The sequence below is a fragment of the Poecilia latipinna genome, unplaced genomic scaffold (genome assembly GCF_001443285.1).
Source record: "Poecilia latipinna isolate Pla-1442-1.1 unplaced genomic scaffold, P_latipinna-1.0 Scaffold610, whole genome shotgun sequence".
Taxonomy (NCBI): Eukaryota; Metazoa; Chordata; class Actinopteri; order Cyprinodontiformes; family Poeciliidae; genus Poecilia; species Poecilia latipinna.
The window spans coordinates 111138-126499 of record NW_015113226.1 but is presented as its reverse complement, the minus strand read 5'-3'; the positions used below and the strand labels follow the sequence as shown (position 1 = coordinate 126499).

The following is a 15362-nucleotide window of genomic DNA, read 5'->3' as shown; positions in this document are numbered from 1 at the left end:
AGATATAAATAAGCATGGCTCTGTGGCTTGTTTATTATGGAAAAAAATGAAATCACAGACGTTGATTATTTATTCTGTGCAATTACATGTATGATTTTTATTTGTTTTACTTTAATTTTACCAGAAAAAAAAATAATCTGCAAAAATCACCCACAAATGTGGTGACCTTATGGTGACCCAGGCCAAATTAAACAGCACTAAATTATGTCAAGCAGCTTCTAGCCAATCAAATTTTGCTCCTTTGATCATGTGTCAGACAGTTAGCTGGTTAGCACAGCTAACTGTTAAGAGACACATTTAAGAAAAGTGCGCCTGTTTGCCATGTCATATTTACAGTTTTAATCTAAACCTTAAAAAAAATGAAAAAGACAGGAGGACATAACATTTTCAATTTGAGTCTTCCAGGCCTATATGACTAATTCTGCCTGGAAATCTCAATCATCATCTCACCTCTTCTTGGAAATGCTATTTTTCTTGATTTCCTTTCACATGCTCCATCAGTTTACAATTTACTGGGATCTGGCAGAGCCATCATTTCCATGCATTGATGACTTCAGGTCGTCTGAAGAGAAATGACTCCATTATTATGAGGAGATTTTGTGTCCAGACAATTGACTGCAAAGCTTGAGAAGTTGAGGTGAATTAATTGGACAGTTAAGAGTAAAATGGATGTGTGGTATGGGTATATTAAGGAGTCAGTTTCTTTAAATTTCATTAAAAATTTAGAAAGTGCTGACTCATTGCAATTAACCACAAGCAAAGCATGTGGATGAGACTCAGAGCTTCTGTCAGCAGAGACTGAGGCGGAGGCAGATAATCTGACAAATCAGTTGTCTTGTGAGAAGCTTATGGAGTGACAGGAGAGAATCAGTGAGTGATGTTGTGTAAAAGGTGTGAGAGGGAGACATAACTAGGGGTGAAGACAAACAGAAGCTTTTGAAGAACACCAAGATATTAGTTATAGGGGGTGAAAAAAACTGAACAAGCTAGATATCAAAGGACTCAAGGAAAAGTGGAGACGTTAAAAGATTTGTCGTTTTAAACATTTAACCTAATACCCTGCAACTAACGAGTTCACGCACATCAAGCTGTGCGACATTTCTCTTTTCAGTTTTACTCAAGGGGGTGAGATTAGAAGTGGAGGCTACTTGCATCCATCATGTCATGAACGAGCCTCGGGGCCCATGCTGCAGTGCAGTTTAGCCACACTGTTTCACCTGCTTGTCTAGCGCTTTACCTCAAATCAGCCACATACTAAAAAAACACACTACTGGATCTCCATTGTCTGACACAGCAGACTGTAATAACCCTTTCGGCTCTCCGCAATCAGGTTGTATCAAACGTGATTGCCTCCCCAGCGCTATCAGCTGCAGTTTACGTGTTCTGGATATAAAATAAAGCGGACATGTTGTATGTGCATTCATCGGGGTTGAAGGATTTACCTCACAAATTATGATCCAGACATATTTAAACAAGCCGATTAAAGTTTTTAGCATCACGGTGTCAAATGTTTCGGGCAATTATGGGGGCATTGTGACCCTCAGCAAAACCACTCATCTGATTACAGCTGCTCTGACAGAAAATTAGATTTCCAGGGAGCAACTGCGGTTAATTTTGTTTTTTGCTTAATCTGTACAGTGAAAGTGAGGGAGATGAATGAAGATTTAATTGACTCCCAAACCAATCTCAGTGTTGCACTTTAATCTACAGCACTGTGAAAATTATTACAAATGTTGTCCTCTTATCCTTATTTGTGGGACGAAAGTTTCAGATAAGCAAATTTATGATCGGTCAAAGACAACATGAGTCAAAATGAACAAGCAATTTTTAATTTAGTTAATTTATAAAAGGAAAAAAAAAACCTATCCAAAACAACCTGACCTTAATTTAAAATTGATAGAATTGATAACCCCTTTACTTACAGCAAAGTAGGCCCAGGGCACCACACTATTGACTCACTGCAATATTCTTTATATGAAATGTTGGGTTAGTTTTACATCAGATGTCATGGGACAGAGACATTTTTACATTTACTTTTGTCTCATCAGTCAGCAAAGTATTTTTCCAAAAGTAATCTATAGACATTTTGGGGAAATGTGAGACATTCCTTTGTGTGTTTTTCACCCTAGAAAATTCCACAGATAACATTTTTGTGCAGTTTGTCTTGAATAATCAATAATGAATGCTGACCTTAAGGCAAGTTAGGTCTGGAGTGCTTTAGATGGTTTTCTGTTGTCATACAGGTTAGATACAGGATTTATTTATTGTACAGGACAGGTGGCAATGAGGCCAGCGTGTGGCTTCTGAGTCACAGCTAATATACCACATATCAGGTGGAATAAATATATTTACACAGGGCTAGTTTGGTTTGAACAGCCTTTTACCGTAATAAATCAAATCTTCACTTAGAAATGCTTTTTTGTCTAATCTTAAACATTCAAGTATAAAAAAAATTAAACAACAAATCTGTTCAGGAAAAATAGTTTTTTTCTGATACAGGTTAACTAGAGCTATTTTTTTAGGTGATACATAATGTCTTCTAGTTTTTGACCTTATAACCTTCTTCGGTGAATGTTTGTTTTTAACAGAGAGAGCATGTTGCTACTGCGTAGTATTAGCACAAGAAATCAGAAGAACTGGTAGGAGGTTGCATAAGTTTAATGCAGTTTGTAGCCTGAGGTCTGTTGTCGGGCCACCTTGTCCTACTTTCCACTACATTTGCTTGTCTTCTAACCTCATCCTGTTCCGTACTCTTTTTTCCTCTCATCCACAGTGAATAAAGACTCAAGGAAACTCAGTAGCAATTGGGTTGGGCTGAAACTGTCTTAATCAGTAGAAAATAAAGGGTTTTCTGAGAGAAAGGCAGCAGAACCGGTTCCTGGCTTGTCTAATAGGAGCAGATGCAAAACCAGATGGTGTTTTTGCATGAAACGTTTAGAATACAAAATTACTGCAGAAAGATATTATCAAGCCTCCTTCAAGTGGAAGCAGAAATAAGGAAGTCAGTATAGACAGCATGATGTAAAAAGTCAAGCTGAAAAATATGATACATTTGTAATTCAGCAACACGTTTCTAAGAGAATACAACCCCACTCTTTGCTGTTCCCACAGTTTTATTTTTCTTTCCGGCAGGATTAGAATGTAAAATTTGCGGTTTTCAGGCTTTGTGGAGAGCAAGTACTCGGATGCAACACATCCTCTTTGATTTTGTATTTGCAGAAAAAAATACACAGTTGCTATCATATTCAAGCTTGTTTTGCTTCTTTTTAAAAAAAAAATAAATAAACTATTACAGAGTAGTAGAGTTGCAGTCAGATTGTTGACAATATCTAATTCCTCTGCTGCATTTATTAGAACTAAGCATTCCAAACATGGTCGGCAAACAATGTTGCTGAATTTAAATTTAAAAAAAATTGTCAGAGTGTGCTCATACAGCTTCTGACTAGGAGTTAGGCTTAATAATTAGTAAAAATCTTCAACATGAGTTGGTACAGATTGCACAAAATTCACTAATTACTTCCAGAAGTTGCTACTGTTAACAATTTTATTTTAGTTCATTGCTACAAAAGTAAATCTAAGTTGTTATTAATCTTCCCCTTGGCAAATACTGAATGAAATCAAGTGTATTTCTCAAAGTGCTACACATTTCTTCATATTTCAAACTTTAGGACTTTTCTTCTTTAGTTTTTTATCTACAAAAAATCATTCAGTCTCCTCCCTTTAGACAGGAGAAACAAAGTCCCACTGGCCAGGAAAACAACAAAATAAAAGTCATTCATCCCTACTGCAATTACAGCTCTCAGCAGAGGTATTTGAAGATCCTTTTTACTATTTTTATCTTATGTTCTTTTTTTTTTTGAAAGTTTTATGTGTGCATAGAGTCCTGTCAAGGAGAAATTTATGTCACTGTTGGTGTCAGATGAAGTTTTCTCTTCTATTCTAAAAAAAATTTTCAACACTTTTCCCTTGACGGAGACGCCATGAAATAATATCGAATCCTAGACCTACCTGATAAAAATGAATACATTATATTTCCCCATTATTATACGGTGGTTCGACAGTAAGGCTAGAATGTTGCACTTTGCAGTATCTGGTGGGCCCCTGGGATGCTGCTGGCTGTTGTTTTTTTTTTACAGTGTGGTCACTGTTTAGATAAATTACCCTATTAGAAAACATGTTGGGGGTTATCTGTCTGCATCTCACACTTTCCGGTAGTGCTCTAAAGTTGTCTGCCAGCACTATCTCTGGATTCTTCATGTGTGGGTGTGGGACTGCATTATGTATGATAGTGTCAAAAGGACTTTGACATTGCATGATGAAAGCCCACAGGCAGTTTACCTTGCAAACTTATTGTGGATGTTTTTGTGAACAATAGTAGTAAGTGCAAGGCAATAATTTGCTCTTGAGTAGATAACTATTTTAAAATCATATATCTATTCGAAGGATTCTTTTTGACAAAAACACAAAGACTTCAGCGGACTTTTAAAAGTTAGGCAGCAGCAGATTCATGTCACAGAAGAAGAATAGGACTTTATTTTTTGCTATTAATGTAAATTCAGCTATGCTTTTCAAGCAAAGCATTATCCAAAGCAGTTGCATAAAACTATTTAACTTGATCTCCTATTTTCCTACTTTATGCAATAACAACAAATCTGAATTTTATTAATCTTGGTGTAGATTAAATTTAATAGGATGCTGTGTCAGTTTTTCTATGGGGTACACTGTACAAATCTGACATGCATTTGCATGTCCTCAGAAAAAGTTTGTCACGTGCAACCAATTCTCCAAACATGCATCCTTTCACTGTATTTAGTTAAATACCAAAGTAGAAAATATATCATTATGACATTATTTCCAGCAATATCAAAATGGCTGGTAATAATGACGTAGTTGAAGTCAACTTGCACTCAGAAAAAGAATATATCAGTCAAAAGTATTTATTGCTATTACTCGAGAGAATGCACAAATGGTTTCCTTGTTGTTTTTGTTTTAGATTCCACAGCGAACTATTAGTTTCAGTCTAAAGCAGCCGACAACAAAGCAATGCAAAAATTAACATAGAGGATTTTAAAAAACGACCAGCTTGTATTTCCACAACAGGGCGCAGAGTTGCTTTGGTTTCCTGTAATATGGCAGCAGGGCAGATGAGAGCATTTGACATAAGAAAATCTTATAATGGTACATTACATAAAATGAAACACATTTTTTCCTGTTACTTTTCTGCCTTTCATATGGATTTTAAAGCTTCAGACGGAGTTTAGTAACTCCCAGGTCAACCTAGCACAATCAGATATTAAATAAATATCACTCAGTTTTTGACAAGTGCCACAGAACGTTAAAAAATGCTATTCCTACACTTGTCCTGGACAAGTATAATAAAAAGGAAGTTATAAAAAGGAAAAGGGTAAGTCAAAATGTGTGCAGTTCCTTTAAACTACACTGGATCCTTTTGGATAATCACTGCCTAATCAGCTTAAACGGACGAGCCGCCTCTGAGTTTAGAAATTGCAACTGATTTAGGACAAAACTGACAATCCAAAGAGCTAAATACTAAATGAGAAATATGTCTTCATAGCAGTTGTCATAGAGCATCAGTCAGATCACTTATCTTGATCCATATCTTACCCTTAACAATCATCTACTGCATAAAGAATCATCATGTCAGAAAGACTTGACTAACACTTAACAAAATAATGCCTTTTTATCTTTGCTGTTTTTAAGAGATTGAGATGATTTTTATATCGTAATAAGTGACTACATCAAACTGTCTGCCCTGCTGCTTGATATTAAAGTGAAAGTAAAGTTGAGCTTAATCTTTTTTCTTTGATCATTGTGGTTTGGTGGTTTTTCATGAAAAAAAAAACTTTTTATTCTGAGTCTGAGCGCAGAGATGACCCTTCATGTCACTGCAGTTAGTCTCCCATTAATTAAAAGTTGCACCAATATGAAAGCCACAGAAGGTTCATGCAGCAGCTGGACTTGAACAGAGAAAGGACGAGGTGACAACCGTTGTGTTCATGCTTCAAAGAGAAGGAGACAGGCACTGCTACTAAACTGTGGGCTGAGGATGTGTCTGCTTCTTCCGTGAAAACAATCAGCAGACAGCATTCGGGGAGCTCATTACAGCAGCCTCTGAGCTGGAGGAAATGCTACAGCGGTGGGGAATCAGAGAGTTCAGTTCAGTGAGCTCAGCCTCAGCCGAGCTAACAGTCTTTGGGAGAGAAAGTGTAAGAGAGAGAAAGAAAGAGAGAGAGAGAGAGACGCCTGGGCGTAAGCCAGCAGGATAAACCCACAGTGAGAGCCTGGGATTTACATGAGCTTCTCCTCCCATCCCACAAGAACTCATTTAAAAGTTCATAGGTGCGCAGGGACAAGTACCAATGAGGGGGTCCATGAATGGATGTGGATGTGAAGTGAAGAATACAGAGTAACTTTTGTCAGGTTGCATACACAGTTTGACGCTGATAAATTCAAGAGGAAAGAGTTCCTCTACACTATAATGCATTTTATATGTCATTCTTCTGATGTTATAAACTGTGATGCAAGCAATTGTCAGTGAATGGCTGGTAGCTAAAACCCATTGTCAAGGTCTGAATAATCTCATTACTTGGCTTATTGTGTTATCCCTCATTGTGTGTGCTCCCTGTCTCTTCCAGTTGGTCTTATGACATCAGCCTTGTCAAATCCATTTTTTCTACCACAGTTTCACCTCTCACTGAATTCACACATGCCTCTGTGTGTCCTGCAGAGTCGCAGTCCACGCCATTCCCAGTCCACCCAGTCCGGACTTGCGGACCAGGCAGCCAAGCTTTCCTTTGCCTCCGCCGAATCCCTGGAGACCATGTCAGAAGCTGACATGCCCCTCGGGTTCAACAGGATGAACCGATTCCGCCAGAGCCTGCCACTGTCTCGTTCTGCCAGCCAGAATAAGCTAAGATCTCCAGGTAATGATTCCGAGGCAATCCTGGCATGACCCGTCTCAACAGGCTGGTAGAACTCGAGGCAGATTTTACAGCTTTCTCTTTGCTTCACGTTGCTGCTGCTGCTGTGAAGCACTTTCCTGTTAGATAGTGGGAGGAGGTGTTATATTCTCAGTGCTTTCACCATGAAATGTTTCCCTAGTTTAATTGCCCTTCTGCATAGACATAAAACAGTCAAATGAGTGTTTCTAAATATATAAAAGTGTAAGTTTTCCTGATTAGACACTGTAAATTACTAACACTAATACTCTTACTGTTACAGACTGTGATCTAATGTTTGTAATAATATCAAGGAGAATTGGTAACAAGAAAAACCCAAATATTATTTTTGTCATATGGATATTAAAGTCTGCAGAGTTTAGTCATTCTGGACTATGGTCATTATTTGTAACAGTGAACGAATGAGAAAGACTAAGGTGTTTAGGAGAAACGCTAATCTCTTTCCTCTGTCTCTACTAATACCTGTCTTTTTTCTTTTCTCTATGACTTGTTTATACAAAGTATTATTTTTTGCCCCATTTGTAATTCCTTTTTCTTTTCCTTTGTTGTTGTTTTTGTTTGTCCCTTCGTGTATGAAGATGAATTTTCAGGTTAGTCAGGCATCATACACATCTTTTAACAAAACATTCTTCTTTTTTTTCACAAACTTTACCTACTGCTGCTTATGTAAAAAAAAAAAAAAACACTCTGCATTTTAAAATATTGTTAAAATGTAACTAATTATTTTTATTTTTTCTATATATCTAAATGTTCACTAATCAGTGCAAAAGTTCTCAAGTAGTTTCCAAAATTGTGATTTTTGCTTTTATAGAACCATTTTCTCATGTTACATGTTACTGGGATTTTATAAGATGGACCAACTCAACGTGGTCTGTCAGGTTTTCTTCAGTTCCTTACTCGGGAGGAGTGTGCCCACAGTGTGATGCGTTTGGTTACAAAAGGCTGTTTCTGGAAGGATGTGTTGTCTTCATTACAAGTAGAGATGAGTAGAGCTCATCTGATAAGAGCTTCTTCTTATCACACATTTGCTGTGACTCCTGCATTACTTGTGACATGCTGTGACCAGAACTGCAAATTAAATGTCTTATGACTTTCCATCAGCAAATCTTTTTTGCAACTTCTCTGCAAATGCCAGATTTGTGAAGTGCGCAATTAATAGTTGACCTGTTGACAACTTTTCATATCTGAGCTGTGGATCGTTGCAGCTTCCTCAAAACTACTGTACAGAACAACAGGATTTAATTACACACATATGAAGTCTATTTAGCAATTGGGTGACTTTTAAACATGATTAATTGCTCTTATTTGTTTTTATTAATTTCTGACAAAAATGAGCAACTTTGTGTTGGTTTATTACATAAAATCCCCCAAAAATCGAATAAAATTATGACTGTAACATGACATGAGAAAGTATTCAGAAGGTTTAAATATGAGGCCCAGAAAGTCGCCATAGTTTTTTTTTTGGTACCAGTAATCAGAATTTGTGGATCACAACCAACACCACAGTTCGCAAAATATGTCTCCACTGGTTATTCTCCCATCTAATAAAGCCAAACACTTCTGACTCAACCATCTCTCCCCCACAACTCTCTCCTAGGCGTGCTCTTCCTGCAGTATGGAGATGAGACACGTCGGGTTCACATCACCCACGAGCTGAGCAGCATGGACACGCTGCACGCTCTCATCGTGCACATGTTCCCTCAGAAGTTGACGGCGGGAATGCTGAAGTCACCCAACACTGCGATCCTAATCAAAGACGAGGCCCGAAACGTCTTCTACGAGCTGGAGGACGTCCGGGATATTCAGGACCGTAGCATCATCAAGATTTACCGCAAAGAACCCATCTATGCTTCTTACCCTGCGGCTGCACACCTGGCTAACGGAGACCTGCGGGTAAGCAGAAGAGACCTGAGAGGTGGGAAGGGCAATTAGTGTTGAATACCCCTGTTATACTGTGAAGTCGGCGCTGCAGCAGAGTTCTTTGGAAGATAAATTTTGCTGTTTTTGAGAACGGTATCTTTGCAGACTTTCGCAATGTATTGGGGGTTAGCAATGGAACATGTTTTCCCGTCGGAAATGTATTTTTTCATCTTCAAATAGGCCATCTGTTGCTGTGCAGGCAGGAGAGAACATGTTCCCCTGTAAAATGAGCATATTTTAACATTTGAAATGATTTCTCCTTTAGTAAAGATAAAGCAGCCTGAGGGAGAACTTTTTTTTTAACTATTATTGATGCAAAACTCTGCTTACCATCTGCATTATTCACCCTGAACTGGGAATACAAATGCTATTAAAAAACACTGAAGAGTGTTTCTGTTTACTTACACTGTGCTGTGGCAATGCTTACACTCATTCTTCCATCTATTTGGAGCAGATATGGGGTAAAGAAATGGCTGACAGACAGGGAAGAACTATGAATACATTTGGATAGATACTCCAACTTAATCTGATTACAAATCATTGTGTCTCTGGTAGTGGAAAGCTGATGTTCTCTGTGTGTGATATTGTGAGCTCAGATTCAGAGAAACAAAACTGTCAGCGAGAGAGTTAAGCTTCTAATATAGTTATCCATCCAATATTGTATTATATCAACTGGAAAATCAAAAATGAGAGGTGTACATGAAAAGCACTCTAAAGGGGATATTAAAAGATGAGAAAACACAAACCTTTAACTGATAGCTGATGTATAACTAAAGTCCCCTTTCAAAGGTGATTACATCAGCAGCTTTTTGTGCATTTGATGCAGTAAAAACAGTTGAAAAGATATTTACATGCAGTGCTTAAAAAGACACGTTCTTTTTTTTTTCTTATTGTCTGATATTAAACCAAACAAAACCTTTCCTGTTTTTAGAAAGTCAGGATTACAAAATATTTCTATTTGCTAAATACCAGAGTAGTGGGTTCCTTTGAGAATATTGTATTATGTTGCTTCTAAAGCTGCACAATATGTTGAATCACAGTCCTCATTGCAATATCAATATGTGCAATATTGCAGTCGCAAGGGACTGTTTACACGCAGTATTTGGTAGACTAAGATATTGCAAATCCTATATTCAGGCAGTTGGATGGACTTTCATTGTCCACACCTGATTGAAAGCATTGGTAACCAGTGTGATAGAAATGAAAGAAAATAGAAAGGAAAATATGAGTTAAGGACAGTAGATTTTGTCTTACTGTAAGATTACAGTGCTTGTAATTATTATTACCCTTCAGAAAGAAAGCAGGTTCTCTGTCCCATAGATACAGGTATTTTGTTGTAAAAATTGCAGAACAACTCCATGGCAAAAGAGCAAAAGGCCTTGTAAAGATGCTGGCTGAAGCTGGGCTGTATTGCTTTCAAAGCAGTCCCTTTCAAAAGACTGGATGTCCATAAACATTTTTTCTATGGGCTTATGTCCTTATGTCTGCTTATTCAATAGAAATATGCTGAAAATTAGATTTTTTTAATATATTCTTTTTTAATTTTGCCTTAAGAGAGCAAAGTTCAAGTTTGTTTTGCTCATTTGATCAATGCCAACTAACTTTCAGCCACATTTAGACTTGAGCATTTACTTTTTAGACAAAAGTTTATGCTGTTTGTGTTGCAATGGCAGTACTTTCTGTCTTTGCTTTGCTTTTTGAGAAGTTTCTCAGCAATTTTTGATGTCTCTGGTAGGGTAGTTCACATCCCTATCATCTAATGGCTGCCATCCTAACAACTATTTTGTTTCTTACAGAGAGAAATGGTTTACTCATCTCGGGAATCTTCCCCAACGCGCCGCCTCAACACTCTTCCTTCCTCTTCGACCTCGGCACCCTCTGGCTCTCCGTCCCGCTCTCGCCTCTCTTACAGCGGGGGGCGTACTCCTTCCTTCTCCGGAAACCATCCTCAACACGAGCAGCCCAGACATCCCCACCATCCTCCAGGTGGCCATGGTGCCAACATGGGTCTGTCTCCATCACCAAGTGCCATCCTGGAGCGCCGTGATGTCAAACCAGATGAAGAAGTTTCTGCAAAAAAGCTGGCTCTGATGAAAAATGAGGCACTGTATGCTGATCCCTACAGTTTGATGAATGAGGGTCGCCTCAGCATTGCCTCCACCCAGTCTTTGGCTGCCATTGGAGACCCTTTCAGCTACCCTGTTACCACTGGCCTCTACCGGCGAGGGTCCGTACGCTCTCTTAGCACCTACTCTGCCGCTGCCCTTCAGGGAGACCTGGAGGACTCATTCTACAAGCCTGGAGGTTCACTATACTCGGACACGTACTCCTCTGCAACCCTGGGAATGGGGTTCCGCATGCCGCCCTCGTCCCCACAAAAAATCCCTGACATGCAGCTGAGGGACAGGGACTCGTATTCCACTTCACCACGACCCTCGCCTGTCAGGCAGACTTTCCGGAAAGACTCTGCCTCCTCCTCTGTGTTTGTGGAAAGCCCGAAGTCGAGGCCCAGCTCCAGTTCAGAGCCTGGTTTTGGTCCTTCTTTATCTGGACAAGACGCAGACACAAGCAGGTCAGTCTCATTTGGAACAGCTCACTGAATGTCTTCAACTATAAGACATTTTCTAAATTAGCCTTTCACAGAAGCATTGACTGTTCCACTGTAATCTGCCTGTGCCTATAATTTTATAAGCATTATGTATTTTTTTCAGGGATCACCGCCTGGAGCGTATGGAGGCCATGGAGAAGCAAATAGCCAGCCTGACGGGCCTCGTGCAGAGTGTACTGACCAGGGCACCAGACAGCGACAGCACGTAAGACCCTCTATTAGACCCCATTAACCCTCTAAAAGTCACAAATACAGCCTCAGATTTGACACATAAGCAGGAGTATTGACAGGAACAGCGGCAGGCTATTATCAGAGCCATTACCAGCTCCATGGTAGTGAGGTATTGCGCGAGCACAGGTCCAGTACAGACCACTAAACCATCAGCTGCAGGCAGCTGTGCTATTGATCTGCTGTCGGATTCACAGAGTTTTCAGCTTTTTACATTAACTATGTCAAGCTATCTCTGTTCATGTACATACCAGGAGTTTATTTACTAGAAGATAACTGAGTTAATGTGAGAAGTTTCATCATATCCGGTAGTGGTGCTTTGAGCATTAGCTCTGTAATTGCCTTGCCCTGTGGCCGTTGATCCTCAGATGCGGCCTACTGCGTCTCTGCATGATGGCGGGCTGCCCTCCAGACCAAGGGACGGAGTTTTCACGGCCATTACCTTTCTCTTCCAGCGAGAAGACCGAAACTAACAGTGACGGCTCCGCCACTGGAAGTGAGTACAGCATAGTAATCGAGATCTGCGAATTGAAGTGTTACTAACACTCCTGTTTCTCCGTTGCCATGCCTATACGCATGTTCTTGCTAACTCTGCTCCAAAAATACTGAATGCATACTCTGCAGTGATGCTGATCTCCAGGCCTATTTGTCCATGCTCTCAATGTGGGAAGACGGGCAAGATTTGATATGGGGTACAACACTGCTGAGCTACTTGTTGGTTTTAATTTTCTTGTTTTATGTTCTCAGTCTGAGAAAATGGAAAATTGTGCCTTTCCTGTTTTCCGGTGCAGCATTTTTTTCAAATGTCAATATCAGTGAGCCTCGTGAAGCTAGTAAAGGTGAAAATTATTCTATTTTATTAGTTTTGAATGTGACTAAAACAACTCTCCTCAAAGCAGAAGTGCTGGCAGTTGCACAAAGGACCAAGAAAGTTTTCCACTGCTCAATTTCATGGCCAGTCAGTGAAAAATGGGTTGCCTCTTATGGTGCAAAGCATAAGATATCTAAGAAATGGCTGTAAACAGCAATTTTAACTTTAAGTAGAACCATTCTGTGCTAAATTAAAGGATGTTTAATGTTTTGCTAAACACTATAAAATACATTTGATCATTTCACTTGCTTACATTTAAAATTGTACTTATTTACATTATCATCTTGTGGTCTAAAATTTACTTTACCAAAAAGACAATAAACGAGGGCTTTAAAAAAACAAGAGTATTTAGACTTTCCTAAATCTTCACTTGGATCAAAATCAAATCTCTAATCAGTACTAACTCCAAGAAAAAACCCACAACATTTCCGACTAAGACTTTTTTTTTGCTATTAACTCCTTTTATTTTTCTGTCGGTCATTCTCCAAAATGACCTGTTCACCACTGAATATTGAAATACCCTATTAGATGCACAAGGAAAGTAAAAACAAGGCTGTTAGAAATCTCAAAAATACTCTTGAACACCTTTGGAGCTGTTTCAAATGTGTTAAGTAAGCAAGCAAATCCTCAAAAGTGTAAACATAACCCTCTAGGCAAGGTTTGAAAACAGACACAGCTGTGAAATAGTTAACTCACTCTGTGTGGAATTATTTATTTTAGATGGTTATTGAACTTAAAAATGACAATTTCATAACTTGTCAGCATCTGTAGCATGGATTAGATCAGTTATTGTCCTTTTTAAGTTATTTTTTCTCCTTCCTATAATTTTTCCGACTTATTCAAACACAGATAATCTTTGCTTAGATCTTCATGGACTCAGTTCAAAGATTTAAATGCGTCTGAATCTTCCTCATAAATTGGTGCAGTGCCAAAACACTAAGGCACCTCCACAGTCCCTTCCTCTGCTGTAATCAGTAGAAATCTTCCCTGTTCATCCCTCTTCAAATATAAAATCTGAAGACTCTCCTCTTTCTTTTGTCTCTATCCCTCCTCATTAATTTCTTGGTAACTGGCTCACTCTTTCTATATTCCAGCTGGACGTCAGAAGAAGAAAGGTAGTTGGCATCTCCTCCTCCTGTCATCCTTTTTTTATTTCTTCTGTCAGACATTCATCATGACTCTCTGCCCTCTGTATGGGTGTTGGTGTTGCTGAAAAACCAGCAGTCTCTGTTCTCATGTTTTCCTCCTGGCTGTTTTTTTCCCCGGAAAGCGGACTCCTCTCCTTGTGTCTCTAATTCTTGGATTCTTTGCTTGGTTGTTTGGGAATTTTCAGAAGTTTATTTTGTCACACACTAGACACTTGTTTGCGAGTGTGTATGTGTGGTCAAATAAATGGCAGATTGATGGCCATACTCACAAAGCCCTGTGTTGAGATAAGAGCGTTCACATCCCTGTGTGTCCCAACTAAACAGACAGTGAACTTCTCCCCCGATTACTAATAGCATGAGCTCACTTTTTACCCGATATACAACTAGAGTTTTGTGAATATGGTGGTTTTTGTTGCTTTTTCACACTGGATAAAGCGTGCGTGTGCCCAGACCTACTCTCTATATAGATGTATTTATTTGGGTATTTATGCTGAGAGTGTGTGTGTTGCTCATATTGTATCTGAAATGTAACTGGAGCGCTGCTTAACGAACTAACAGAATTGTTTCCCAATGATCCCCCAATATCCTGCTTTGTGATTAGCAGCCAACACGCCGTCAGCACCTTTAGCTCTGATGCCACCACCGCCATCTAACACAACCCCGGTGAACGGTGTGGGTCGCCTGCAGATGAAACTCCATCTGCACGGTCTGCAGCAAAATGCCACCGACCTTCGCAAACAGCTCGGTCAGCTTCGCAAGATACAGGTATCTAAAGTTTAAACAGTTTATCTATTTCAGAAACGCTTTCCTGTTCACTCCTGAAGATATGTACCTTAGAGATATTGCCATGTAATTTGGAAAACTTATGTTAAAATTCTCATTCTCTTTAATGCATGATAATAAAATCCCATTTCCAAATGTCATTCACAAACACTATGAGATTTTGTTGATTGAAACATGGTTGTACCAGCGTCATGCTGTCTGGATGCTTTTCATCATCAGGCATCGGGGAATTGATGAAAGTTTATGTGAACATGTAGTTAAAACAGAACAATCCTGGAAGATAATCTGTTAAAAAGTGCAAAAGATTTGAGTTTAGGACAGAGGATCTGTAGCAAAGCTGGAAAATACATGTTAAGGGTGAGGCAAGCTGCTTTGATTGGCTTTAGTTTATCATTTTATACTTGTTTTTTTTTTTTACCATTTGGAATCCTTGTTAGTTTGCCGTTGCAGGAAATTACACTTGGCATTCATAAACACAACTCTAAGCATCTGCTGGCTGAGTATATATTAAGCTTATTGGAGCCGACAGCTGTGTTCTCTGCTGACTCTGTTAGATACAGATATCTGTATCTACCTCACAGATCTTTTTATGAATTGCATTTCATTAGCATAAACACATCTTGTTCTTGCACTTCCTGAAATCCTACGGGATCGTGGGAAGGAAATTGTCACCTTCCCAGACACTTAAATGAATACAGTCTAAAAACTTGCAGCTTAGTTCACACAGTCCTAGGATATGACCTAAGTGGTTATTGGGGTTATATTAGCTGAACTTTAATGAATCAAGCTTTGCAGAGAGAAAGATAGAGCATTATAAATAATCA

General features: G+C 39.0%; 1 protein-coding gene across 19 annotated transcripts in view; it reads left to right on the top strand.

Annotated features, from left to right (window-relative positions):
* srcin1a (SRC kinase signaling inhibitor 1a) overlaps window positions 1-15362 on the top strand; it is a 116187-nt gene that overhangs the window by 78360 nt on the left and 22465 nt on the right. For 10 of the 19 annotated variants that reach the window (XM_015042974.1, XM_015042975.1, XM_015042972.1 and 7 more), the window contains 8 exons: window positions 6749-6944; window positions 7559-7570; window positions 8578-8873; window positions 10697-11472; window positions 11612-11713; window positions 12105-12232; window positions 13702-13722; window positions 14357-14520. In XM_015042974.1, the coding sequence (XP_014898460.1) occupies window positions 6749-6944; window positions 7559-7570; window positions 8578-8873; window positions 10697-11472; window positions 11612-11713; window positions 12105-12232; window positions 13702-13722; window positions 14357-14520 (1695 nt within the window). The remainder of the gene's footprint in view (window positions 1-6748; window positions 6945-7558; window positions 7571-8577; window positions 8874-10696; window positions 11473-11611; window positions 11714-12104; window positions 12233-13701; window positions 13723-14356; window positions 14521-15362) is intronic. The other 9 variants (XM_015042964.1, XM_015042982.1, XM_015042977.1 and 6 more) reach the window with 8 other exon arrangements.